Source organism: Anthonomus grandis, chromosome 22, assembly GCF_022605725.1.
Source record: "Anthonomus grandis grandis chromosome 22, icAntGran1.3, whole genome shotgun sequence".
Classification (NCBI taxonomy): Eukaryota; Metazoa; Arthropoda; class Insecta; order Coleoptera; family Curculionidae; genus Anthonomus; species Anthonomus grandis.
In genome coordinates, this window is record NC_065567.1 from 15,449,272 (window position 1) to 15,476,358 (window position 27,087).

General features: G+C 31.9%; 2 protein-coding genes across 4 annotated transcripts; one reads left to right on the forward strand and one right to left on the reverse strand.

The window, feature by feature from the left end:
* Positions 1-223: 223 nt before the first annotated feature.
* LOC126748568 (zinc finger protein 596-like) lies at positions 224-8,190 on the forward strand. The gene is made up of 5 exons (XM_050457894.1): positions 224-720; positions 5,547-5,741; positions 5,849-6,534; positions 6,593-6,782; positions 6,849-8,190. The coding sequence occupies exons 1-5, from the start codon at positions 598-600 to the stop codon at positions 7,002-7,004; spliced, it is 1,350 nt and encodes a 449-aa protein (XP_050313851.1). The 5' UTR covers positions 224-597; the 3' UTR covers positions 7,005-8,190.
* A 641-nt stretch (positions 8,191-8,831) lies between these two features.
* LOC126748707 (protein capicua homolog) lies at positions 8,832-25,794 on the reverse strand. 3 transcript variants are annotated; one of them, XM_050458093.1, is made up of 14 exons: positions 25,059-25,794; positions 23,542-23,755; positions 22,376-22,710; positions 22,025-22,313; positions 21,484-21,834; positions 21,240-21,346; positions 17,813-18,310; positions 17,277-17,500; positions 17,129-17,217; positions 16,799-17,065; positions 16,158-16,511; positions 15,767-16,034; positions 15,205-15,718; positions 8,832-14,047 (listed from the first exon to the last, which is right to left on the reverse strand). In XM_050458093.1, exons 1-14 carry the CDS (start codon positions 25,350-25,352, stop codon positions 13,925-13,927), a joined length of 3,927 nt encoding a protein of 1,308 aa, XP_050314050.1. In that variant the 5' UTR covers positions 25,353-25,794; the 3' UTR covers positions 8,832-13,924. The 3 variants fall into 3 exon arrangements, with proteins under 3 accessions (XP_050314050.1, XP_050314049.1, XP_050314048.1); XM_050458092.1 differs by having other exon boundaries at positions 15,205-15,706; positions 16,799-17,217; XM_050458091.1 differs by having other exon boundaries at positions 16,799-17,217.
* Between the last annotated feature and the right edge of the window lie 1,293 nt (positions 25,795-27,087).

Below are 27,087 nucleotides of genomic sequence, written 5' to 3' on the forward strand. Positions count from 1 at the left end.
ATGAACATAGTGCCAGGACCAGATATATTTACTCTAGCTGTATTGATTTGCAAAAATATAGAGAATAAAATGGGCCATGCGTCAGATAGCAAGCGCAGCTATAGTATATTTAATATGGCTAGTCTGGTATTATTGATTTTAAAAGGCTATCGCTGAGTTTTCTGAAAATTACATGTTTTCTGCGTCCGCGCCAGAATCGTGACAATGGCGCCAAGAATATACACGTGTTTTTTGACGTCTGTCAATCGGAAATTTATTACAGCGCCTCAAAAAACTCAGACGCAGAAAAAATATCATAAAATGGTTTTAAAAATATCAGTTTTTCGAATTTCGTTTAAAATTCGGCCAGAGTTTCCACCGTAAAGTAGATATTAAATATTTCAAAAGTCATAATGCCGAATGATTAAAGTTTTTTTTTAAAAACCACACGGGATTTTCATGAATTGTACCTATTGAGTGTGTGCGCGCAATGATGTCTATTAAAGGAAGGTATAGTTCTTTTTAATGTGCTGTATATCTAATTAAGGGCCAATGTAACAGCAACTGTTAGGCCGATTAAACAGCTCGTGTTCAATGTAGCAAAAAAATTGTAAGAAAATGAGTTCTGAAGACTGTAGAATTTGCTCAAATGAAGTAAAAGCCGGTGGTGTAATGTTATTTAGTGACAAAGCAAATAAGGCACTATTGCATATAAAAATTAGGAAATATCTCCCGATTTCGGTAAGTGGAAGTCATAAAGCGATTCTTCCATTGCAAACATCAAAATAGTTTATTTTGTCACTTTTTAAAGCGATATATTAATAAAAAACATATTAATTCTTAAATAAACCGTAAACAATGTCTTTTTAACTGACTCTATTTGTATAAATCACTCGGTTGTCTGATGTATGTCCATTTTTATTATATTTTTTTTAAAGCGAAATATAAATCCTAAGGAAACTCAAAATAAAAAATTGGAATACTGAAAATATGCAATTTACGAGTTACTTATGTTGATTTCTATTTTTCTCCTTTAATAAATCATGAAAAATTAACCCATAAGATTTCGTAATCTGACTGTCTTGAAAACAATATAGATACCTGCCTATTACTAAAATTCGCTTATATACTGTCAAATTAATATCAAATAATAGGTAAATATTATGGAAAATGTTTAGTAATCCAATATGTTTTCTAAACTTCTTCACTTTGTTATCCACAGCTCCTGTATAAAAAATAAAATAATAAAATTTTATTGGAATCTAAATAACTAAATTTGTTCCAAAAGATAAAGAGAATGAGAATTTAAATATGTTAAACCGATACAGTATAATTATTTTCAAAAAACCCTCCATAGGCGGAACAGTTCGTTGATCCAATTTAAATTGCTAGTTAATCAACTAACAAGAAAATCAAAAGTTATTCTGCATATCCTTAAAATCTATAAAACTCTTGGGACTTCAGACCAGTGGCGGCTCGTGAGTTACCAATATAAAGTAGATGCACAGCAGCAACCGATTTTTATTAAACAATCCTCATAACTTCTGATCTCACGGAATTACGAAAAACAAAAGGAAGCATTATTTTATTACAGTGAGGTATCGTGCGTACGTTACTATGCGATTAAATTGTCTTTTTTACTGTTTTCCATGACTTGCGCCTGCGTAATGCACTTCCCTCCTGTTTCAAATTTTTTCGTGAGTGCAACTAATAACTTTTCTAATAGTTATTGAATTAAATACAAATAATAACAGAAAAGTATATATTACAAAAAAACAGCGCTATGGAGACTGTGGGCGAGAGATTGTTAAACCCGCAGCTCCGCTTTGTATCGCCCAGTTAAGTTTATACAGTGTGTGTCAGCCAAATGGAATAAATTAGCTAATAAATAGACGGGAGCGTGTTGGAAAAAACGCTCGAACACGTCGATTGGTTTTTATAGTTGCGCGTCTTTTTTCATAAAAACTTTTTATACAGGGAGTATCAGATAACGGTGGCCAATACCAACTTGCTTAGTTTAAACATAACACCCTGTATGTTAATTAATTTTTAGATTCTTCAGATCATTTTAGAAATATTTTGTATACAATGTCCTATACCTATCTTTGACTGTTTCGGAAATATTAAGTAAAATTCAAAAAATAACATTTAGAAAATTATTTATTTGCCGAAAATTGTTACAACATATTCAAAGACTTATACATAATACAAATCTAAACAATAATGTCAATGTAGGAGATGTTCAAAATGCTCGCCACGAACATCTTGGCAACACCCTACCCGTAAATAGAAATTTCTTCTAACGTTACTCAACATCTCAGGTGTGATCGATCTAATTGCCAGGGTTATTTGTCTTCGTAAGTCAGCTAAGTCAGTGGGTTTAGTTTTGTATACAATAGTTTCCACATATCCCCATAAGAAAAAGGAATCTAATGGCGTCAGATCGGAAGACCGTGCTGGCCATTCCATCGATCCTCGCCTCCCTACCCACCGATCTGGAAATATTTGGTTGAGGTACTGCCGGAAATTTATTTGGTAGTGGGGTGGTGCTCCATGTTGAACCCATATCATATTCGCTGGAACTTGTAGGTTTCCTGGATCAGGATACAAGTTGGCCAACGTTGGCACTACATTATTTTGAAGCAATTCTAAATAATTATCGCCATTCAAATTGCCCTCAATAAAAAAGGGACCTATGATCTGATCTTCAATAATTCCTGCCCACACGTTAACCTTTTCAGGGTATTGAGTATTGTCCTCTCTCGTCCAGCGAGAATTTTCCCTGGACCAATAGCGGCAATTTTGACGATTGGCATGACCGTGAAGAGTAAAGGTGCAATCATCAGAAAACATAACATGTTCTAATTGGATCACATTGCTGTCTAACATTGCCATCATTTGTTCACAAAAATACATTCTTCTGTCAAAATCGTCTTCCGTGAGCTTCTGGGTGGGTATAATTTTATAGGGATGCATTTTGTTTTCTTTTAATATTCTAATAACTGATAAATAGCTAATATCGAGTACTGGGGCTGCTTTCCGAGTAGATGTATGTGGGTGTTCAACTCAAACTCAAGCATAACAGCCAATTTGGTATCCTCACTTATTGCATTAGCAGCTGCTTTTTTACCTGCCTAACATGGCCCAGCTCGCGGAATTGCTTTTCTATTTTACTAATTGTCCCTTGGGTTAGAGGCGACAAATTTGGAATTTTTTCGTGAAATAAGCGAGCTACTTCCATTCGCGTCCGTGTATTATCTTCATAGCCAATCATCTGTAGAATTGTTATTTTGTGCATTTCTGTTAAATGAACCATTTTTCTGGCTTGTAGTTAATGAAATTCAAACGACTATAGCACTGACGACTACTTCTGTCATGCAACATGAGTCAACATTAAGGCATTTTAAACCAAAGTAAACAACAATTTTTAGTTTTTTTTATTCTCATATCAATAAAAAGCAATGCTGAAATAGCTTGCTTTATCATTACCAAGACCTAAATGGGCAAGAAGTATTAAGTGAGTTGTAGAGAATCTTGAAAAATAAATAATTTTCTTTTCTAAATGTTATTTTTTGAATTTTACTTAATATTTCCGAAACAGTCAAAGATAGGTATAGGACATTGTATACAAAATATGTCTAAAATGATCTGAGGAATCTAAAAATTAATTAACCAGGGTGTTATGTTTAAACTAAGCAAGTTGGTATTGACCACCGTGATCTGATACGCCCTGTATAAAAAGTTTTTATGAAAAAAAATGCGCAACTATAAAAACCAATCGACGTGTTCGAGCGTTTTTTCCAACACGCTCCCATCTATTTATTAGCTAATTCATTCCATTTAGCTGACACACACTGTATACAGAGAATAACGCGGAGACTAATTATTACGCTTAGCGACTATGCCCCCTTCAATGACAATAAGTAGCCCGGATTCTTTGATGTAGTACCTGGATTGATTTGTTATGTAACTTTTTCGCATTATGTAATATAAATGAAAAACATTGAATAGAAATAATTATTGTAAAAAACTTATTTTCTTTTTTTTTCAAGGGTCTGCAGCCGCCTCTGCTTCAGGTTATTTTGAAGAATTTAGTTTGATGACACAGTTTATAACTCGACGCTAACTAAGCAGCGTTTGCTCATTTCATTATTTTTAAAAGTTTCGTTATCTTGTTATCCCACAGATAAAATTGCAAGTTTATTGCTGGATTATAGAATGTTTTTAAATCGAGTTGCGGGGAAGATAACAAAAATTAAACACCTCGAGAAGTCTCCTGAAATGTATTTATAGATACAATTAATTAAGTAAAACTATGAAAACTACCTCTGCATAGTAGCGAAAAAATGTATATTCCCGGGCACAGATGGAGCTATTTACATCTGTTTTCCCGGGTTTTAACTTTACTCAAGTAAAAGAATAACAGTTAGTCCTACAATGTTTCGCCCTTTTCTCCGGTCCCTAAAACCATATATGCTATTTTAAGTATGCTGGTAAGAGCTTATATGTATATACCTAAAAAGATTAAAGGCTTGGTTATTCATGAAAAGAGTGCAAATTTGCGCCTATATAGACTATTCTTGTTGAGCTTTTTGTATATTGTAGGGTCACGCTGGATCCATTGATGATTCTAGTAACCATCTGAAATTAACTTTTTTATCTCTCCTGGAGTACTTTAGATCCTGAAAAGTCAACTTTTGTCTTCCTGTAAAAGGATTATCTACTTTAAGACATTTTCTAATTAATTTCTGGAGCTTCTGGAAGACACTGAATTAAATTAAAAACATTTTTACTGGTTGTTTTTTAGTAATTCTATCAAAATGCATTTTTCATTCACATACGCCGTTCACCATAACTATGAAGGCATTAAAAACTTCCTTTGAGTTGACTATCATAACAATTTTCCCACACGTTGCCTAGGAACAAACGGCAAATAGCTCTTTTCTTTTCCATGCAGATTAGCAGACTCGTTTCTGTTGACTAAATTGATTAATAATAGTTTCAGTAAATATCTATGAACATTCTTGGAATATTTGGGAAGTCGGACCTGTATCGGCGATTTGAGTATTTCTGGAATATTAGCAAAATAATCTCAGGCTTTCTGTATAAAGGACCAATTTATAAAACATTTCCAGAGAATATAAATACCATACATTTCGTCAACATTTGTAAAAAATATACAAGCATAACAATCTGTGTTATAGTACAATGTGTTCGGGATAAATGCATCATTTCGTAATTTTTTCTGTATTTTATTGCAGAGCCAGACTCTAATAATGTTTGCAATCTTGTTTTCTAGGATTTTTGACAACTATTTTAGAATTATAGCTTCTTAGCTTGATGAAATATCGTCCAATCAAATTTTACAAATACTTGTCGTATAAACAAATGACATCACATGCCATTTTACATAACACGGTTTCAATACCATTTACGGACTCGGATATAATTCTATGCTATCACACCTTGAATTTTCAAGTATATTCAATTCCTTTTACATATATATATATATATATTTTTTTTAATAAAATCATGTTATTAAAAAAACTTTAACTTTTTTGTTTTAGGTTAGTTTAGATGACAAGTTGCCAAAAATGATCTGTAAAGACTGCATTTGTAAGATTAATGAATTTGACACATTTGCCGTTATGGCTTTAAGAAACCAAGAAAAACTCACGGCAGCATTATTAGCTACCGCTCCACCATTAGACCCTACTAAAAACGAAAAAGAATCAGTACTGAAAACTTATTTAGCCAATAAGGTAGGTGTCAATCATTCATTGATAAACGTAAAATTAGTTATTTCCTAAAATACAAAAGCTTACCATAAAGCAATAGCAAAACTGATTAATTTTTTTTTAATTTAAAGGAGAGTGACAAAAAACAAGATTCAGAAAACGAAGAGACTGAAGATACCACTGAAGAAATGGAGGTGCGCGTAGACCCAATGTCAATACTTCAATGTTATATGGATGAAAGTAATTCTGAAACTGCTTCAGATTCGGATGAGGTGTCCCTAGAATCTCCCAAGTTTGCAGACGAGTCTCGTAATGATGAACAATATTTTGATGATGATGCGGAGGAATATCAATCTGCCACGACACAAGAAAGTGGATCATCTGAGAGCGAAACTTCCGAGAATACTCATATAATATATCTTTGCTCTATTTGCAATAGAAACTTTTCCACTAATTCAGCTCTCCAGGATCATATGTTTGTTCATTCAACGGTTTACGCTAAAAGAGTTCTTACGCTTAGCTTTAATAAATTTCAGCAGAGCTTAGCAACTGTATTTATAAACAGTCAACCAACAACTAATTTAACTGCGGTGCCAATAAACAATTCAAGTTATCCTATATCAATGCACAATACAAATGAACTTAAAAGTACTGAAACATCAGGTGATATAGACCTCTCTGAAGATTCAGATGGAAGAATTGATGGAATGAAGTGTCCTATATGTGCCAAGCATATATTTTCAGATGAGGCTTTAAAAGTCCATCTTGAAACTCACAGGCCTAAGGGACAATATGGGTGTGATATTTGTGGTAGAGTGTAAGTTTAGCCTAGGTATTAATTAAAAATAGGATTTTATGAATACTATAATTATCAGGTTTAAAACTCAATGTAACCTTTATCGCCATAAAGAGTATCATCAAGGAGTTCAGTTCCGTTGTGAGGTGTGTGGTAGAGTTTACCCGACAAACAGTACTTTAAGGGCGCATTCAATTACTCATAGCGATTTAAGGCCACATCAATGTCCTTTGTGCGAAAAAACATTTAAAAGGAATCAAGATCTTAAGGTAAGCTTAAGATATCTAAAGTAATTTAACATTTAATACTTTGTTTTAATTGTTAAATTGTTACAGTTTCATATAAACCAGCATACAGGCGCTAGGCCCTATCAATGTCCGTACTGTCCAAAAGCATTTGCCAGTTCGGGAAATTGTTTTTCACACAGGAAACGAATGCATCCTTTTGAAGTTGAACGTGACAAAGAACGAGCTGCCAAGATAATGAGATAAGAGGAAAAATAAAAATGATTCCTCTAAGTATTTTTCTTGGGTAGATAGTTAATTTATTTACATGTACATATTTTGCAATTAATCTTTTTAAGTAGTAGACGGATAAATGAATTAAAAAAAGTTCTGGGAGTAGATTATATATTTACATTTTAGTTAAATAAGATAAATTTATAATTTTAAAATTGGTTTCAATACAAAACCTTAAAACTGTATATCTGAAATGTTAGGTAATATACAGGGTGCCTCCAATTAAGTCAAAAAGCCAAATTGCCTAAATTTGGTAAAATTATTAATGTTGCTATAACTTTCTTATTCTAAGGTTTATGCTATTAGTGTAAATAAATATTTTATTAAGAAAATTATTATATTTAATTTATGTAAAAATATACATAGAATTCCATTCCAAAATAACATTTTTCTCGAAAAGGCGATGTTCCATTCTTTTTCTGTATTCACCATTTTAATCAGCAGAAAAAGTTCTAATCATTTGCTGTATCTTTACAGAGTCGAATATCGAATTTGTATCAATTGGTATCTTTGTTAATATTTAAGAAAATATTAACAAAAATACCAATAGTGCCGACTTAATCGGAGGCAACCTCCTAAATATATTAAGCCACTTGTCATTTTTTGTACATTTTTAAATGCGACAGGGTTATTAATTTGTCAGGAATTTCAATCATCATTCATGTTTTTGCAATATATATTTATTCTTGAGTTTTACTAATCAACAATTAACCAACTTATAGGCCAGAATTATTTGATAAAAGTGCTTAAACGTGCAATCTACTTTTAATAATGTATATTTTCTCTCGTGGTAAAAGGCTGGAAAGTGCAATATATAATTACGAAATGACTATTTATATATTGAATATAGGTTAAATATATACACTATTTTTATTTACAGCTAAAAAAACTCAAAAGAAAATAATCCCAAATATAGATATTATACCCGCCTCACATTTTTAAAACAAAATAAAAATATATTAGTACTCATTTCTTTAAACCAAGTAATTAGAATTCTGTTAAAAAGTGCAACAGAAATGAAATGGCTTAACAACAAACACAAAAACGTTTATCTAAGAGTATAGCACAATTTCATAGGTTGAACTTTTTTACTATTTTATGAAGAGATTATTTTGACTAAAATTTACTCGGCATAAAATTAAATTATTTTAGAACATAGCGGCAGTTTAATTTCTTAATATAGACTGACAAACATGATCAGTATTAAATAAATGTAGGTATTTTAAGACTAAATAAATAAATGTTTAACATTAAATATCCGTTTTTATTAAGCCTCTTAAGCTAAAAAAATACTTTTAACTAGTTTAAAACAAACCATTATTTATCCTACTTTTTGGTTTGAATACCATCTAAGCCAATTTGTTGATGTTTTTAATTTTATAAGGGCTCACAAATTATTTAATTTGTCAAATTTCATTTTTGTTAAATTACATAATTACGTCTTATGTACCGCTTTACTATGCGGATTCAGTTTCCCATAAAGCCAATGTATGAGTTAATCACTTTATAAATATAAAGAGCATAAGTAGAACAATATAATATATTTATTATAAGTATTTATTTACTTTTATTCGACTACAGTAACGTTGTTCAGGATTTGTGACAGCGAAGTGCTTTGTCATAATGATTCTAATAATCAAAATATGTATTTAAATAATAAATCTAACTAAAAATATATATACTTTCATTAAAAAACGATGCTACATGTTGCTAATCTTGTTAATTCAATATTGACGAATTAAGCCATAAGGCATTAATTGCAAATTAGGATTTCATATCAAAGAAAAGAAAAAAAACAAATAAATTTCATACAATTTTTATTTTTAATGGATTTGTGATCATAATTATATGATGTACAAATACTACTAAAAGTGTCGTATATACACGCTATATACTCAACGTAAGGTGTGCATAATTTTTCATTATGTCAAAGAGATCATGAAATGCTACTACAGCTTTTATTTAACTTAATACACATAACTTAAGATAGTATGTATAAAAACACAACCATTCACAAAAAAAAATTGTCAACATACTTTTGAAATAACAGGATTCTTAAAAAATCCTTTCAAAATAGACAGGCGAAATATTAAATTAAACGGCTCTAACTTAATAACTAATATCAACTTAATTATTAAGTAAAAATTGACAATAAAAGCGGGTGCCTCTCATTATATTAACAATATCAGTGAAGGTCCTCAACTTGTACCAAACTTTGTTCATTAAAAAATGTATTATATAATGCATAGTTTTGCTCATAGACCTTTACTTGTGACTCGTATACGTAGTAACAATACGTCTATTTATACTTGTTTTTATTAAATATTTTTCGTAACTAATTATGTCGATAACTTGAATTGGGTACCCATGTTATATATTTTTAATAAAACACAGAAGTGACATAAGTGAAAAATAATTTGGCACAATATGACAGGTTGATATTCTACTATTTGTTATACCCTAAAACTATAATCGAACAATGGGCCATAAAATACTCCCTAAGTTAATTAATTAAATATAATCACCTTTCTCAAAAAAATATGTAAGTATCTGTATATATTGCACATATTTTCACAAATTCAACTATGTAGAAAAGATCCCATACAAATTATGAAAACTAACAATACAAATAAGACAATTTATGGATAGACTGAATCACTTATCGTAAGCAGACCGCTAAATAAAATTCAATCGCTGCGTGTAAATAAAAATATTAAAAGTATATTTACTCAAGCTTGTATCGTTTATTGTTACAAGGATAACGAAGCAATAAAATTTGGAGCACCTTAGTTGTCACTGCCCTCTAAAAGGGTTGTCCATTGATACTGCAAATTAAGGTTTAAGGCTGGAAAAATATCAATATATATATATAATACAAAAACTGTCCAAACCCTAAAAGCACTGGGACAGCAGTCAATGGTTTAGTGCCATTTTAAAGAATTTTCTCCTGCTTTTCATATGACTCATAATTACCATGAAATATTAAGTTTTCTTCTAGTATTTATATTTTTTATTAAAAGGCAAAAAATCTCTGCAGCTCCGCTTTTATACATTTTTTGAGAGTATCACATAAGTATACTTTGTATACGACAACCGAATACATTCTTGGCCTGGCAAAAAAAATGGTTACTAAATTAAATTTTGATGTTTTTATTTATAAATCCCAAACTTTTTCAAATTTTATGAATATATCATTTAATTTTGAATGCTAAAAAATTTATTTCGAATATGATTTATGAGATTCTAGCCTAATATTTGTTTGAGGTCTTTTCTATGAAACGATGTAATTTCTTTTCTAATATTAATTCGGCAAACAGTTACTTGACAGCCCTTAATATGATACGGTTGCACATATCACTTTATATATAAAATAACTATGATACAAACTTGCAACGACGAATACATACAAATTATTGCGAGTAAGGTATTTTAAACATTCTTAAGTATAATCACAAATGGTCAACATATTACAAATTTACACTACATATAAACTATCGAGTCTATTTTTTATTGCACCGTGCATTATAAATGAAAATAATATATATTGTATGGATTAACGAATCCCTACGATTTTTTGAATAAAAAAAAAACAATAAAGAGCACCACTAAATTTAATAATAAAATTTAATTGATGAAATTCATTTAACAATTTAACATACATCTAAAAAAGCAAATCACAAATTGGATGATATAAATAGTATTCACGAAGTAACAAATGAATTAACTCTGTTATGAATTCAATTTTTCCCATAAAATTTATTTTGGAATAATCTAATTAGGCTATCGTTTTAATTTTATAATTAAACATTTCTGTACGGAGTGTGTCCTTGATCGATTTAACATATATTTGACACTATGGATGTAAAATGAATGATTGTATCAGAAATTAAAAAACAATCTTATAAAAGTTGTTACTACTTTTTTTGTAATTCCATATTTTAAGCATTTAAATATTATAAGATATATTTTTTGAAATAGTGTTTTAGATAAATGCACAATTGAAATAATCTGGCCATGGAGTCGTTATAAGAAACTACAACAACCGTCGTACTTATTAATGGTTATCATATGTGGATTAACTATTTTTAGTTTAAAAACACTGGTACCCTAAAAATAATAACAATTGTATTTTATGCTACCTTTTCTGATGTTTTTAACCTCCCATAAATTACAACCTGAATACACAAAAAATGCAAAATAAGCTTTCAAATGGGTTCAGGTCACAGCTTTATTTAAAGTTATTTTCCGTTTACTTTGGCCTGCAGAGGACGCAAAAATGATAATTAACTTTATTAATTATTATTAAAATAAAATATTGTAAGTAAACGTTCTGCATGAAAAAAATATGTATCCACACTGGATATTATCAAGAAAACTATTTTTTAAACAGACTTCTTTAAAAAATTCTTAAGAGTTATATATGATTTAAGAATTTTGGCCAACTGATCACAAAATACATAAAATTTATGAATAGTTTAAAAGATATGTAAGTACTATAGATACTAAAATTATGTTTGGTTAATTGCGATTAAAATTTAATCTTTTTATTTAATTTTCACTTTATTTAACTTTTAAATAATCCATTTCGCTAATAACAAAAAAAAACTAGGATGCCAGGCAGGATAATTAATATTGTATTTAAAAATAATGATTCTATTATTATATAGTTTTTGGTGTTTAAAAAATATTAAAATTAATGTACTCTAGATTTTAATTAGTATCATTCTGTAGTTCAGCTATTAGGTGTTCCATGGTTAAGATTACTTGGAAAATAAGCACCTCATACTCTAATAAGTCTTTATTTTTAAACTCTTCCTCCAGCCTACTACCAAACCTTACCTGCACTGGCAATATTTTAGTTTTTTTATTTTTTTTAGCTGGCCCTGTACTCCCTCTACTTAATAAAGAATTTATCTCTTACAGTTTATTAAACTTTATTAAAAACTTTATTACTACAGCCAGGATCTAATAAATCGACAGGTTGTAAGTTAAAATATTATTGTAAAAAGACGGTTAAAAATTATCACGATAACCATAATAGAATTTTTTATTACCGTGAATATTGCAGTGCACTGAAAGTCATAATGGGATAATAAATTGATAAGTTACTTGTTTTACTAATTTGAAACACCATAGAATACACTAAATTTATAAATTAGAGAACAGGACTTTTAAATTGGCTTACTTAATATTTAAAAAGGACAAGACGCTATCAAACAGTTAGTTTCATGGTAAAATAATATTCCATAATATAAACGCATAAATAATATACGGTTGTTCTTTTAAGCTACTTATTTTTACTCACAGATATAAACTAACGTATACCCCAGATTGTCATCTTGAAACAAAAATGCAACCAAAAAGCAGAGAACTAGCGTTGTGAATAGAAAATTTATTAAAGCATATTAAATCTAGTAAAATTAGATATTAACGACTAAAAAATAAATACAGTACATCAAGTCACTATCCAAATATATAATATGTTGAACTTCGAATTAGCTAACGTGATTATAATTTCTAAAGGCTATAAAAGGAATGTACAATAAATCTTTGACTAACTAACGTGCCAGTTCTGCTTTAAAAAAATGCTTTATATATAGTGACGTATCAAAATATATTGCTGTATTTAGTTGATAATCTATAAATATATCGAAAATAATAAACGAAACTAGAGATAAGTAGAGAGAAATTGTACATATGAAACTAATACTCTATTTAAAAAGATTAATGCTATACACAAATCCAACGCGCAAACAAAATTAGTAATATGGAAAACAAACAATAATGCATTTTTGATTGGAAATAATAAGTAAAAAGTCGAGTATTATTAAAACCAGAAAATATATTATAATAATAGCTATTACCCAAATCATGACATTAAGCCGGGTTTTCCATCGTTTTTTAAATTTTAAAATCTCATTTAAGTTATATGGAAAACCAGATTCATTATCTTCAGTTTAAATTAACATTCTTCATAAATATAATGCTTTTTTTTATTAACGCCTTTTTTGCTTTTTGGCTACCTTATAGTTTCATGAAATAACAATATATAAGGTATTTTGTTCTAGTGCAAACCCTATAGGCCTGAAGGTATGTATCTTAAAATAAGGGGTCATACAACATGCTTCTTGCTAAACCAAGAATAAATTTAAATGTTTTTCTAATATTTATTTTATATTATTCAGAACAACGCATCGGATATAATCTAATATGCTTTTATTCAAATCATTTAATTTATATTCTTGACAATTGCAATTTCTCTTTAAATCGCAGACCATATTTAAAAAAAAACATTCCTAAACGATAGCGCACATTATGGGTCCCTCTGTCGTAATAAATATAAGTGCTGAAAATGTTTGTTAATAAATATTTTGAGCTGAAAATATATAAATATGTACAGAGTGATTGCCCTTTTGCTTGTGTCTCCTAGCTCTAAATATATCTACTATTCAATATGTTAGCAAAGAAGGAGTTGAAAGTACACTGTAAAGCTGAATTATGGGCGCGCTGACGAAGATTAATGGGACTGTCAGCTCCTTCTGCACCTCCATGTACATTACGTAAAAAATGTTTTTGGCCGAAATTCAATTTTAAACTGATAAATTTAACACTTTTTTTTGCAACATTGTTTATACGTAAAATAAAAAACTATAAAAAAGAACATTAGCTTCAGCTTTAACATGATTCACGCAAGTGCCATATATAAATCTCATATTTACGTACGTAAGTGCTTCGTTATCACGGCTAAAATACGTTCCTTTAAGTTCATTTATTCGCACACTAGGTACAAAATTCCTAGGGTGATTAAACTCTTAAATTATCCGGTACCTGTGTTGGTTGCGTAACCAGTACATTCCAAGGGAAGACGAAAACGGATGAGAAGGGGTACCGGGCTAGCTGTTGGAAGACACTCTGATGGGCTCATGCGGTCCAGCCGATTGGGGTGCGCCTGCGCTAGGAGTCAAAGGAGTTAATGGGTTGCCTTGCGCCATTAGCTTTTGGCGTACTTCGCGGATCTGCAACAACATTTTTTAATTATTTACTATAGATATACATTTATTTTTAATTACGCATATTAAAAATGTTGACATAATAATGTATTAAGATTAAATAAATAATAGATTATTACTTTAGTGTTAAAAACTACTAGTAGACAACGTTGGAAAATTTTCAAGAAACATTTTTATTTGACACTCAACCTAATTATGTATATCTCATTTTCATTAATAAAATTTTAAAACATTAAGCAATCTTATTCATGTTAAATGGAAGGAAAAAAATATATCTATTACAGTAAGAATAAAAAGTCGTAAATTACTCTAACAATTGTTGAGGTATGTTTGGAATTGTTATCCTGCTAAAATACGCAAATTACGTGCAAATTTTTATCAAGAAACGGTACCATATCCTTTTTTTAATATATTAACAAAGATTCTGGAGAAGCTTCTTGTTAAACATTATTCAGTGATTTCACAGCAATATTATAATTTTTTGATAGGAACCATTATTATTTACTGTACTCAATTGGTTCGAAAATGAGCGCAGAAAATGATAATTGTATATAATTAGTGACTTGAAATGTGTTTAGTTTCTTAATAGAAAGACATAAAGATTTAAGGAGACTGAAATAGTGTTTAATTATATTTATCGAATCCTGGTTGATATGTATTTCGTTGTTTTGTAATCACCGGTGCCGTACGAAATGCTATACATAACTGAGGAACGGTTTATCGCCCAAAAAGTTTTTGTATAAATTTTGAAGGTTATTTTGACACGAATTACTTTCTCATTAATACTGTTGCGAAAACAAAACAAAAATTTTCTAATAAATAAAACACACGACTTGTATTCAGAGTATATAATAAATTAAAAATTGCTGCCGAAAGCGCTAGCTTTCGGCCGTAGGCCGTCATCAGGGCTTGTTTTTTACCGATTAGCTCTAATTTTAAATCCCTTTGCAAATATATTGGAATTAACTACTTGCTAATTAGATAGAATTGTAACAAAACATTTCAGATATTAAGTGTTTTTTTATTGTTTTTAAAGAAAAGATATCTTTTTTAAGAACGAAATAAACCATTCAAAATATCATTGAATAGCAAAAAAGTAGAGTTAGTAAGAATTAAATGTATAATAAATAATGCAATTTTAATATAAAAATTTATAAAATTACCTTAAGCTGTAAGCTAGCTTTAGTAGGAAAAATATCACTGTGTTCGGCCTGAAATTTAGAAGTAGCCTGGGCACTGGGAAAGTATGAATGTTCGCCAAACATCTGCATCACCAACTTTCTGCGCTGCTCCAAGATCTTTCGATGTCCTTTGTCGGGATCTTTACTTCCCGGTGTTCGTGGTGTTCTCGGAGAAGGTGAAGTCCCATCGTCGGCCTCAGTAAGCTCTCGAACATTTTCTAACGAAAAATCTGGACCAAAGAAGCGATTCCCCGCCAAAGGCCTTGCAGAAGGGAGAGATAAAGGAGCTTCTGCCCCTGCGACAAAGTCGTCTTCAGGGCCTCTTGCTGGGGCGGTCAGAGGGGGTCCACCCCTGCGCCTTATAGTATTAAAGCCAAATACATTGGGGCTCGTTATTGAAATGGCACTGGGAGACTGACCATCACATGGTTGAAATCTCGGAAGGGATGAAAATTTCGCTTCAAAATTGACGGTTTCTAGAACCCTGTAATACAAACTTATCAAATGTGAAGAATTTTAAGCTTATTGCTAAGTAAATGCGTACTTATCCATCCCGTCCTCAACATTTCTTTTAAACATGCTCTTTTTACTACATGGGCTTTGAATCTCGGACTTTATTATCTCGACACTATTCTGAGATGTTGTAGCGGAAGAGGAGAGGTTCACAGCCATTGATTGACGCCTTTGAAGGGGTGCACGCCCAAGTTGAGCTGGTGTAGGAGCAAGTTTAAACTCTCCATCTGTATCTTCGCGGGAACTGGTATCCTCCTCTGGTAGACTGGATTCTAACTTGGGTTTTGAGTAGAAAAGACCTGGTAATAAACAAAAAACATTTCATTGTTAAAAAGTGTTAAGGTTTTACGCAGAATTAAATTTCTTAAACTCATCATGTGTACTGGTTTTAAACGGGTTTTATAAAGCTAATGCTAATATACCTTGATTGTGACTCTTAGGAGTAGTAGGTGTTACATCCTCAAGTTGAGGTAGCACCCTGGTTGGCTGGCTGACAATGACGGAGTGTGGAGGAGCGGTACTAGCAGCCACCTTGGGTACCAACTGCAAAGCCAAACGCGGTTGATCGTATGTATGTGGTTGCACATACAGACATGAAAGTGGTATCTCAGAAGAAGCGGTCGAAGAAACTTGAACTACGAACTGCTGCCTTTCTGACGATGTTTCAGAAAGACACAATGGTCCATTACTACCAATTAACAGCGTTAAGGGAGACTGGTAGTTCTCACTTGTCGCCTTATTACCTTGGTTCAGAATGGTAAGAGACCCATTCCCAACTAAAAAAAAATTACGTATTTAACTTTATTAATTACCAAGGTTTGAATTTAATCTATACTCTATACCATATATTCAGATCAATTTGCAAAAAAAAAATAATTTTTAAAACAAAACGTAAATAAATAATTTAATAAACTTACGCTTAAAAGTATATATTTAAAATTGAAGCCAGACTCTAATGCCAAGCAAATTTGCATGTTAGTATTGACTGATTTTAATTCATGTTTTTTAAGTCATACCAGTTCTTAAAAGGTTTCATTCTTCATTACAGAAAAATAATACTTACCAGTCGAAAACGCAGTAGTCGGTGTATTTGGAGCCGAAGAACAGGGTTCTTCGGATTTTATTTGTTGAGGAGAATAAGGCACGCCTTTAAAATGGCTTGCTGGCCTCGGAAATGTCCCTAAATGATAAGGTACTGAAGTAGGGGTCACTTGGGTAAAGCCACCAGTTTGGGCAGGTCCTTCTACATCAAAATGAGACTCAGAATCTGAATCGTTTACTTTTTCCTTGCATTTAAGGTCAAGCTCGTGTCCAGGCGGATCTGCAATCACTAAGTGATCATCGTCGTCATCTTCATTGTTTCCGCCTGTTGATGTAGATCTATCCATCATACCTGGGCTCATTGGAACATCGCAATCACCCGTTGAACTTAACTTGCTTCGTCCCGATCCTGTAGAGGATTTTCTCCTGTCTTTATTGCACCTGGAAAAAACAATTAATTAAAGAATTGATTTTTTTTAAATTCATTTACGTCCTATTACCATTTCCACTCAGGATGAGCCTTAAAATGTGCTTCTTTAACCTCAGTAGCAAGCTCATGATACTTTTTCTTCTCGGGCACACCTAAAGCGTACCACCACTCACCCAGGATTTTGGACACTGTACGATTATCCTGATTTGGATGTCGTTGATGTACTAAGCCTCTGTGCCTTTTAGAGAAAATCATAAACGCGTTCATGGGCCTTCTAATCCTTTCTTTGGTGTTCTAAATGATAAATTAATAATATACATATATGTACAGAAATGGAATCAAAACTTAAGACATACATACACTTAGGGAATTTAAACATTTAAGTGCAAAAATTCGCAAATAAATTTAAAGAATATTTTCATATTAAGGATATATCAGTTATCAGATTATTTTAATAAAACGTGAACAATGATGCTCTAGAATGAATCTCTACTCTAAACTTAAATTCAAATTTGACTTTTGTTGTTTTATGTATTTACTGAGGTTTTTTAATCTGGACAGGAACTTATTTTGGCATATATTTGATCATAAAAAAATGTAACTTACTCTAGATTCTCGAGCTCCACTAGAAGATTGCGTCCTCCTATGTGGCGCCCCTACTTGATTTCTACCGACTTCTGTTCCTCCTGAACTATCACCGTTATCTGGCTCAAAAACATCATCATCATCGTCATCCTCTCGTAATACTTGATGATCATTATCACCCCCTTCAGTCTCATGCATGTCATGGTTGTTAGGAGAAGTAGATCCTTGAGTATTAGTCGCAGGACTATTGGCACTCGACAGCACTGGGACCACAGTGTGCCATGGAACAGCAAAAGCGGAAGCTGGACTGCCTACTTGTGGAGGTTGAACTGAATTTGGAGTTAAGGGTTGCTGTTGAATGGGTTGAATTGGCATAGGTTCTACAGCTTGCTCAGGAGTTACTATAACCCCTGTAGATGGACCTCTCGGTTGAGAAGCGGCTGGTAGTACTGGCACTAATTGGGTTGGATGGACAATGACAGCAGGTTGAGTGTTGCGGATATGTTCGTTTTGTATAATCTGTAGGATTAACATAAAATGAAACATCTCCTATAAGTTCCTAATAGGAATCTACGCAAAATAAATTCATTTAATGAACTAAAAGTGATTTATCTTTTAAAAGTTATTCAATGTAAGTAAAAAAATGTAAATAAAACTAGCTTATTTAAGTGATCTAGTCCTCTAGCAGGATAAACACCATCCTCTTTGAAAGCCAAATATTTCAATGAATGTACTTTTTTTCTTAATGGCAACGTAAATCGTCATAACTGCCGCTACTGGTCAAATGCAAATCCGGGCCAGTTTCGTAAAGTTCATACCCAGTTCCCTGAGAAGTTAAATGTTTGGGCGGGAATCTTGGGCGGCTCCATTGTTGGTCCGTTTTTTCTGCCCGGAAATTTGAATGGAGAAATGTACCGAGATCTCTTGGAAAATGCCGTATATCCAAGAATAGTAGAAATAATGGAAGGCGGAAATCATTCTGATGATGATCAAGTCGTTTTCCAACAAGACGGAGCGCCTCCACATTATGCTGCTGGTGTGAGGCAATATCTTGATGAGATATTTCCTGATCGTTAGATTGGAAGGAGAGGACCTTTTATGGAATGGCCAGCTAGGTCACCCGATTTAACCCCATTAGATTTTTTTTTATGGGGGCATTTAAAAACAAAAGTTTAGGCTACCCAACCCTAGAAGACTTACGCCAGAGAATTATAAATGAGTGTCAGATGATAACACCTGAAGTTCTACAAAACGTTAGGCATCGTTTTGAGCAAAACCTGTATTCCTGCATGGAAGTAGGCGGGGCACAATTTGAACATTTAATAAATTGACGTAATTTAAATAAACTTGTTTTATTTAAAAGACACAAAAGGAAAAGGGTAGGTATTTCTTATCTCTCCACTTTTACCGGCAGTAAAGATATTTCTTGCTATTTTTATATCCACAAGATATCCATCAGTCATTCAGAAGTCACCATTTAAATTCAGAGTAAAAAGGCCTTAAGGAATGACACAACCCCTTTTTCTATTTAAGATTTAAGGGGTGCTTTCAACCCCTCGTAAAGGATTCCAGGTATTAGGGTGGCCTCTTAATTAATAAGTGACCCCTTTGAAATTAGGACTTCCTTATTCTTTTAAAAATATTATCCAAAACAGAGTTCAAAATACCTTTTTCATTTTCGCTGTTTCTACAATTTTAACAAGCTGTCATATCCGGATAAAAAATTTTAGCCACTTCAAATTTGGCAGTTATATTCAGAATTAAAAGACCTTTAAAATAAGGTATCACACGACCCCTCTTTCTATTTAAGATTTTAGGGGTGATCCCACCCCCTCGAAGAGGGTTACTGGTATGAGGGTGCCTTAGTAAGGAAAAGTTGTCCCCCTCGAAAATAAAATCGACGTGTTCGAGATTTTTGTAAAAAAATTTTTTTTCATACCAAAAATACCTCTGTTTCGTTTTCCCTGGGACACCCTGTATGTCTCCGGGTTGTTCACTTACATTAAACAGAACAATGTTTTTTTTACGAATATTACGCTTGTTTAACTCGGAAATAATTTCTTCAGAATGTAACGGTGACAAGTTAACATTACCGCCACTACCACCCATACTATCGCGAATAACCTGAATCTGGCTCTCCAGTAATGATATCTTTTCGATAAGTTTACCATTTTCATTTTTTAATAGCGCTTGTAAATCGAACTATTGCGATAATTTAGCTTCGCATTTAACAAACATAATTTTCAACATGCCCGCCTTAGTTCTCGTGATGCGGGAAATGTCCTCTTTGCTGAGACCAGTAGACCATGCCGTTCACTGGATATGCATGCTAGCCTTACACCCATCACATTAAACGCAAGTATCCCGCGACCCATCGACTTTGGAATCGCAGTTAGGGCACAGCATTACGGTCTTCATATGCGCAGCCAGAGGCATCTCAGAAAATTTAGATGAAGTGGCAACTGCGTTAGGTTCTCCGACCGTAAAATTACACTTCGGTTGGACAGCAGATTGTATATGAATTCTTTCGGATAAAATAATGGAAAGAGTACTTACACCGTACTTATTTTAGTTTTTCTTGGAGCAAACCGTTAACTGATATAAATTTGCCATAATATCACCAAAATAAAAAAATAATTTAGCAAATAGTACCCAAAATTTTAGTATTTTAATCGTAGCAAAATATAAACAACTTTATCAAGATAGGCGAAGTTGCCGAGTTGTGAGGTTGTTATATCACTCTTTCACTAGTAAAGTCCGACAGGTCCAGGGCAAATAGTCCTGCTAAAGATGTTTCTAAATCTTATACTGTTGAATCAATAATTGGAAAAAAACCAAGAAACAAACGCAAAATGCTTAATCAGCAAAATTCGTAATAAAAATAAAGGATTTTACAATATGATATTTGACTGACCAACAACAATTTCCGAATTTCTGATGAAATGGCAAAAAATTATTTCAATATTAGCTGACAATATTACTAAATTTCTTGAATATTACAAATTCCCTTGAGTTATTAAATGATAACGAAAACCAAAAAAACTGTATTCAATTATAAAATATATTTAATTATTGATTTCTAATGCTTTGTATTTTTTTAAAGAACCTATAAAAAGTGATTGAAATGTATGATTAATTAATTCAAATATGTGAAAAATTATAAAAAATAAATCATCATGCAGTTTAATTGATTTGTATTCAAACAGTAAAATTTAATCTTAATTAGAGGTCTACTTTATAACACTAAATAACAAATTCAATTCTACTTTTTCAGTCCCTTAATTATATTTTGCAAATCCCAGGATTCTTATTTTAAAACCAATTACTAGCTGAAACATACTACCCAAATAAAAAAAATCCTCCCCTTGCTATCATATGTGCAATAATTATATACATTTCAGTTATTATTTGCGAAATAATACAATGATTATGGTTCTACAAGACTAACCTGTCTTGGCACCAAAGGTCTAGGCTCCTCAGCTAATCTGTTATCCATTTCATTCTTTATCACAAGTAAATTTTTCTCATGAAGGTGTGGTATGATGTATAAAGATCCTAAAATAAAGGAATCAAATGTAGAACTTAAATTTTAAAACTTTCAAATATTTCTGGGAATATCAGCTTCACCAACATATAACGCTTAACGAGTATAGATGTCTTTATATAACATAAATAAATATCTCATTACTTACCAGGTGCCACATGACTTGTCAAAGTCGCAGGTTCTTCTAATGGCAAATCATGTTGCATCATAACTGATGTATGTGAAGTGTCAATTGAAGCAACACTGTTCCAGGGACGCGGACCTGGTGAAACTCGAATGACGCTCTGAGTGGTCTGTGGCCTAACCAGTTCTGGTCGTATAACTGGTTGATGGTAAGGTGGGTATGATGGGGCACCCCCTCCAATGGGCAAAAAGACATTTTGTCTTGGACCCACAGTGACGGGGGAAGGGGCGCCCCCTAAACTACGAGCTACAGGTGAACTGGCAGTGCCTGGAGAGAATGGTGCTGGAGTGACAGAGCGGGAACTGCCTAGAGACACTAAAAAGATAGGATATAAGTTAAAATGCAAGCGTATTATAAAATACAAATATTCTGGAGAGCGGAATTATGACTTTAAAGAACATAATAATGACTTCAAGTTTCCAAAGCAATGTCAAAAATGAAACATCTATAATTTTGCCAATAAAGCTCCCATACCACAGTTAAACTTGGATTATTTGATAGTTACCTAACATATTGGCAGCATCAGTTTCTTCCTGATCAAATCTACCAGTAATCCTGCGATCTTGGGCACTAGGAGACGTTTCTGAATCCCTGGAAGTCTCTTCACCATCATGTTTACTACCTGCTCTGGAAAACGACGTATTACGTACACCATTGCCTTTTTGACTCAGGTGTCGTGAGCAATACCCTCGCCTTTGACTTTCTTTTTGACAGTTATCTTTGGAACACAGCCTACGCCATTGCTTACCATTGAATTTCTTACGAATGCCATTTGGGTTTGAAACAACATCACCCTAAAATAAAAATAATGCACCTTTCCTTAGTATAATCAGAAATATAACATTGGAAAACTTACCTTTTTATATTTGTGAGGAGTAGCAGGTTGGCTAGGAGTTACACTACTGGATGACGAGCCTCTACTGTGCATACTACTCCTTTTACTTCCTCCAGAAAGCTTTGCTTCTTCAGTAAATCCTTCTGGTTGTAGTTCATCCTCACTTTCTAAATACTCATCATAAGTTCGACCATTGGATAAGGGTGTGCATGCACTAACTGGGGTGTGAAGTGTCGCGGGAGAAATCCTAGAAAACTCGTTATTTTGTTGTCTGGCTTGTTGGAGTTCGTCCCACCATGGTGGCCGAAGTAATCGCAGATCTGCTCTTTTAACAGTTATATCATAAGAGCCTTCTCCTAAAATGATTTATTTGAGAAGTTATTTTTATGACTAGCTAAAACAAGCATATAACCATAGCAACAAAATATCTTTTTATATAACCAAAATTATCTTTAACACTATGTGCTTTGAAAATTAATATTTTGTGCATAAATCAATTTTCAGTGCAGTTTTCAATTTTGCTAATAGTTTCTAATTTCTTCTAGTATTTCGCACAAGAATATTTAAAGTGTGATGGTGCCTATTATATTGAGTACATGTAATTTCTATATCAAACAAACTTTCTACCATATTTGTAGAAATGCAATAATATACAACAAAAAAAAATACTATTAATATCTACATTTTTTCTAGGTTTAGCAAATAATTATGCTTTTACTAAGTTCAAGAATTACAGTAAAAGTTTTCCTAAAAAATTAAGAGTTAAAGTTTTTATTCTGATTTTGTTTTTTTACCAATAAATTTATGTTAAGGCTCATGTTCTATTGTTAGCATTAATTGTTCTAAAAAAATTGTTTTCAAATAAACTTAATTCTATAGCAACAGTTTTAGTTTTAGCAAGAGTTAATTGTAAAGTATTTGCATATGCAGACAAAAAGGAAAGTCAGCCACAATAGTAAAAATCATAGGTTTTTCTAAACTTAAATCATAGAAAACAACATTTGATTAAATAAAGATTTATAATTTTAGAAAATGTAGCTCTATAACCATCTACTAGTACTTAAGAGAAATAAAACAATGTATTATTTCAATATATGACTTTCATGGTATGGTAATTGGAGAAATGTTAAGCCTAGCTAAAACAGTTTACAGAGGAAATGATACAAATTTATCACATGATCACTTACTTATGACAGTAACCACAAAACGCATGGGTTGATCTTCTGGAATGTTGCAAACTACCCCTTCAACAAATAAACTCTGGTTATGCCTTACACACACCCTTGTTCCAAGAGTAATCTGGTTTACTGATGGACTGGCATCACTAATCACATTACATTCACTGTCAAACACATTTTCATAAGTTTTTCTTTCCTTGTTTTCATCCAGCTCAACTGTGATCTAGAGGTGTAGAGCAAATAGGTTTTAATTTTCAGTTTTAATATAGCATTAATATTATAAAAGTTACATTTAAAGTTTGATGATTGGAGAAAGCAAGTACTAACATTATACAGGGATAACTCATATTTTAATATCTTGCACAGAGATTCTACCATTTATTTGGAGCATTTATATTGGGTAATTTAAAATAACTTCATTTATTCTGAATGACTTTTTAGAAGTTATTTAGAATTAAAGAGTCAAATAATCAGACAGATCTTTTTAACCCAATGTATTTCAGTATTTATCTTATCTAATTTTAACATCAGGTATATAATCTAAACTTTCTATTTTATCTTGTCACACAGAATGCATTGATTATCTTTGTATTGTGATTTTCCTGATAAACAATATGTAAACCAATTATATATAAAAAAAGCAAAAATTATTAGCAATATGTAACAGTTATAATAGGACTTTTTATAAATTATTCTATTATGGTTAAACTGTTAGTGTCAAAATAAATGAGTCTATTGGAATATGGATTTCTTAATGTTGTCTTATAGTCTATACTATTTACTTGAGTTCTTAATTTTGTACATTCAGGATTTATTTTTTTTAGAAAATATAGTTGGTACAACACAGGTGCATTTAATTTAATGTTAAAATATATATATGCAGTTTAATTAAAAAAATAAAATGTTAAATGTGGATTTACATTAAAAAGTTAAAATGAGGTAATTAATATTCTTTTGTATAAACTTTTGTACTTAATGTACATGTAGCCCTTTAGACCTCCATTTCCTTCTTAACATACTTATATGCATCAATTAAGCTCATTTAGTAAATATTGGATACTAAGCTATAGAAAAAATATATTTAAAACATCTATTTCTGTAGTCAAGTACAGAGATATATAAATATATCTGAAATCTTCATCAAGTACATACAATTCTCTCATTAAATTCTTTCACATGTAAAAGTACACAACACAAATTAATTATCAAAATCAAGTTATGTTATGCTTTGTGACAATAAAAATTTAGAATAATGATATAGATCTTCATTGCTATGGATCCCCAAAAATTCTAGATTTGCAAAAGCCTAATTACATTATCAATATGAATAATTAATTAGTCAATTAGCTTCCTATCTTTTCATTATATTTCATTTTCATTAATAAAACTAGAAATAATAAGTTAACATTTCAAATAAATGTTGAATCTAAATGCCAGTAATTTTCTTCTCTCAACAATCAAATCTTATGAAAAAAATTCAATTTTTATGATTAAATTTTAGTTAACCAACATTTTTAAAAACTTACAGAATTGTTTCCAGCTTGACAGATTTTACATGGAACATAACAATCTCCATGCTTAGCTAATACTCTATGGTCTTCCCATTCACTTAAATCTACAAGGGGTCTAGGTACAGGAGAGTTCCTCTGACTATTAATGGAGTTGTTAAGACTTGTGTTACTGATGTAATCAATGGTGGTAGCACTTGTTAATGTTTGCACTACAGAAACTGCTATACAATTATTTGTCTCATTCCCCTCATCTAGCTCAGATGGATCAAATTTACGTTTTTTTGGCAACCTTCGGACCCCCATATCCATTTTGTGCTAGTGTTGAGTGCTATTGGCTATTTCTTAAGAGTAGGTTCTGTAAGGTTTTGGAATAGTTTGATGCATCATCTCCTTAAGAAGTTTCTCAGACTTGCATCAAATATCCAGAGTTTAAGAATACAAATATATGGCCTATTTTCATTTTCAAGGAGATTTTTTACTATATAAGTACCAGGATATCCAAAAATACTAAGCTGGTTATCAATTGACTGAATGAATTGTTATTGGTAGAATGGTAAATAAACAACCAGGATCTCCCTCCTTGGGTATATAATTTATCGTAAACTCCCTGACCTTCGAAGTTCCTGGATTTTACCTTCTGATGGGCTATTTGCTTATATACTTGAATATTGGATTCCAAGGCAAAAAATCACGTCTTTATAAAAAAACCATCACCATTATATTTTAACACCCACAAAACAAGGAACTTCAGTCAGATTCATTGACACAAATAATAATTACGGATTTGACTTATGTGACAAGCATTGTTGTCACACTTGTCACTTGTCGCTGTATGAAGTTAAGGGTGTGGTCCGCTATTAATAATTTTTCTTGAAATTTATGATTTTAAAATTGGAATCTGCTATTTTTTTTTGACGGGCAGATGAATTAATTACTTTCGACTTATAGCGAAATCCATTGGAAAAAAATGATGGCACAAGGGCGGCATCGACACTGATTCGGTTCAGGAAAAAAACGGCACTATTGCATTGCCAATGGTTTTTGGATTTAGCATTCAGGGGAAAATTCAGAAATTGACTGCTGTTAGTTGAAGTTATGTTAGTTAGTTATGAACTAGAGCCGCACGACCTCCCACAGCTCGTGCGGAACTGGGTGCACTCAGGGCAAAAAGTGCCACCTTGGTGCCCCAATATATTACACAAACCTGCACTAATTACACCAATGGTTTCTACATTTTGCCCTGGTTTCGCACTCGTGCTACATTTTTTCCCATTATCGGTTTCTTTAAATTGTATTTCGAGCTTTCCAAACTATCTGCCAATTTACAGTACAGTTTATTGATTTGGAACGGATCATAAAACGCTGAAACTGCAACGTTTAGTAAAAATAAAATTTTAACCGTACTGTTCTTTTTAAAGTTCTATTAAGAGCTAAAAAAAGGAATTGACAAAATGAAAACTGTCACTAGACACAGGACCCACCTCTACTATTAATGACGTTTTAGCATCATCCAGGCACACTTGAAGCTAAATTAATAATTACATAGCAGCAAAACGCAACTCCTGGGCATTTTGGAAAAAATTAAATCCATTAATCGTAAAAGAATTATTATATGGAAAAAATATAAATTTTGATTTGTATAAAATTTTCTCTAAAGCTAGGGAACATTTTCTCAAGATCAATGCGTCAAAATCAGTTTTTATGATATTCAGCAAAGAGTATCTTGCTCGTAATAGTGCTAATATTATGATGAGGGGTGATTTGAGTCTAGCAAAGACAACTTGGGAAAACTTGGGTATGTTTTTGGATGAAAATTTATACCTTAATCAACATTATGCTTAAACTTAAGACGCAGAAACACCATGACTATTCTAAAGCACAAGAAAGAAATTTTAGAAAAGATTTTTTTACTTATAATGTGACGACTATGAATGGAGTGGACTTTTCTTTCTCTCAATATGTTTAAAAGCAACTGGCTTAATATTGTTCATCTACATCAAAGTCGGCAGGTGTGATCAACGAACTTGGATTAGGTATGTATAGT

Coding starts and splice junctions, on each gene's coding strand:
- LOC126748707 (XM_050458091.1), bottom strand. CDS start 25,352: ATGGATATGGGGGTCCGAAGGTTGCCAAAAAAACGTAAATTTGATCCA. Junction 21,835..22,024: donor TGATGCTGCCAATATGTTAG/GTAACTATCAAA, acceptor CTATCTTTTTAG/TGTCTCTAGGCAGTTCCCGC. Junction 17,218..17,276: donor GCTCATCCTGAGTGGAAATG/GTAATAGGACGT, acceptor TGTTTTTTCCAG/GTGCAATAAAGACAGGAGAA.
- LOC126748568 (XM_050457894.1), top strand. CDS start 598: ATGAGTTCTGAAGACTGTAGAATTTGCTCAAATGAAGTAAAAGCCGGT. Junction 5,742..5,848: donor AAACTTATTTAGCCAATAAG/GTAGGTGTCAAT, acceptor TTTAATTTAAAG/GAGAGTGACAAAAAACAAGA. Junction 6,783..6,848: donor AAAGGAATCAAGATCTTAAG/GTAAGCTTAAGA, acceptor AAATTGTTACAG/TTTCATATAAACCAGCATAC.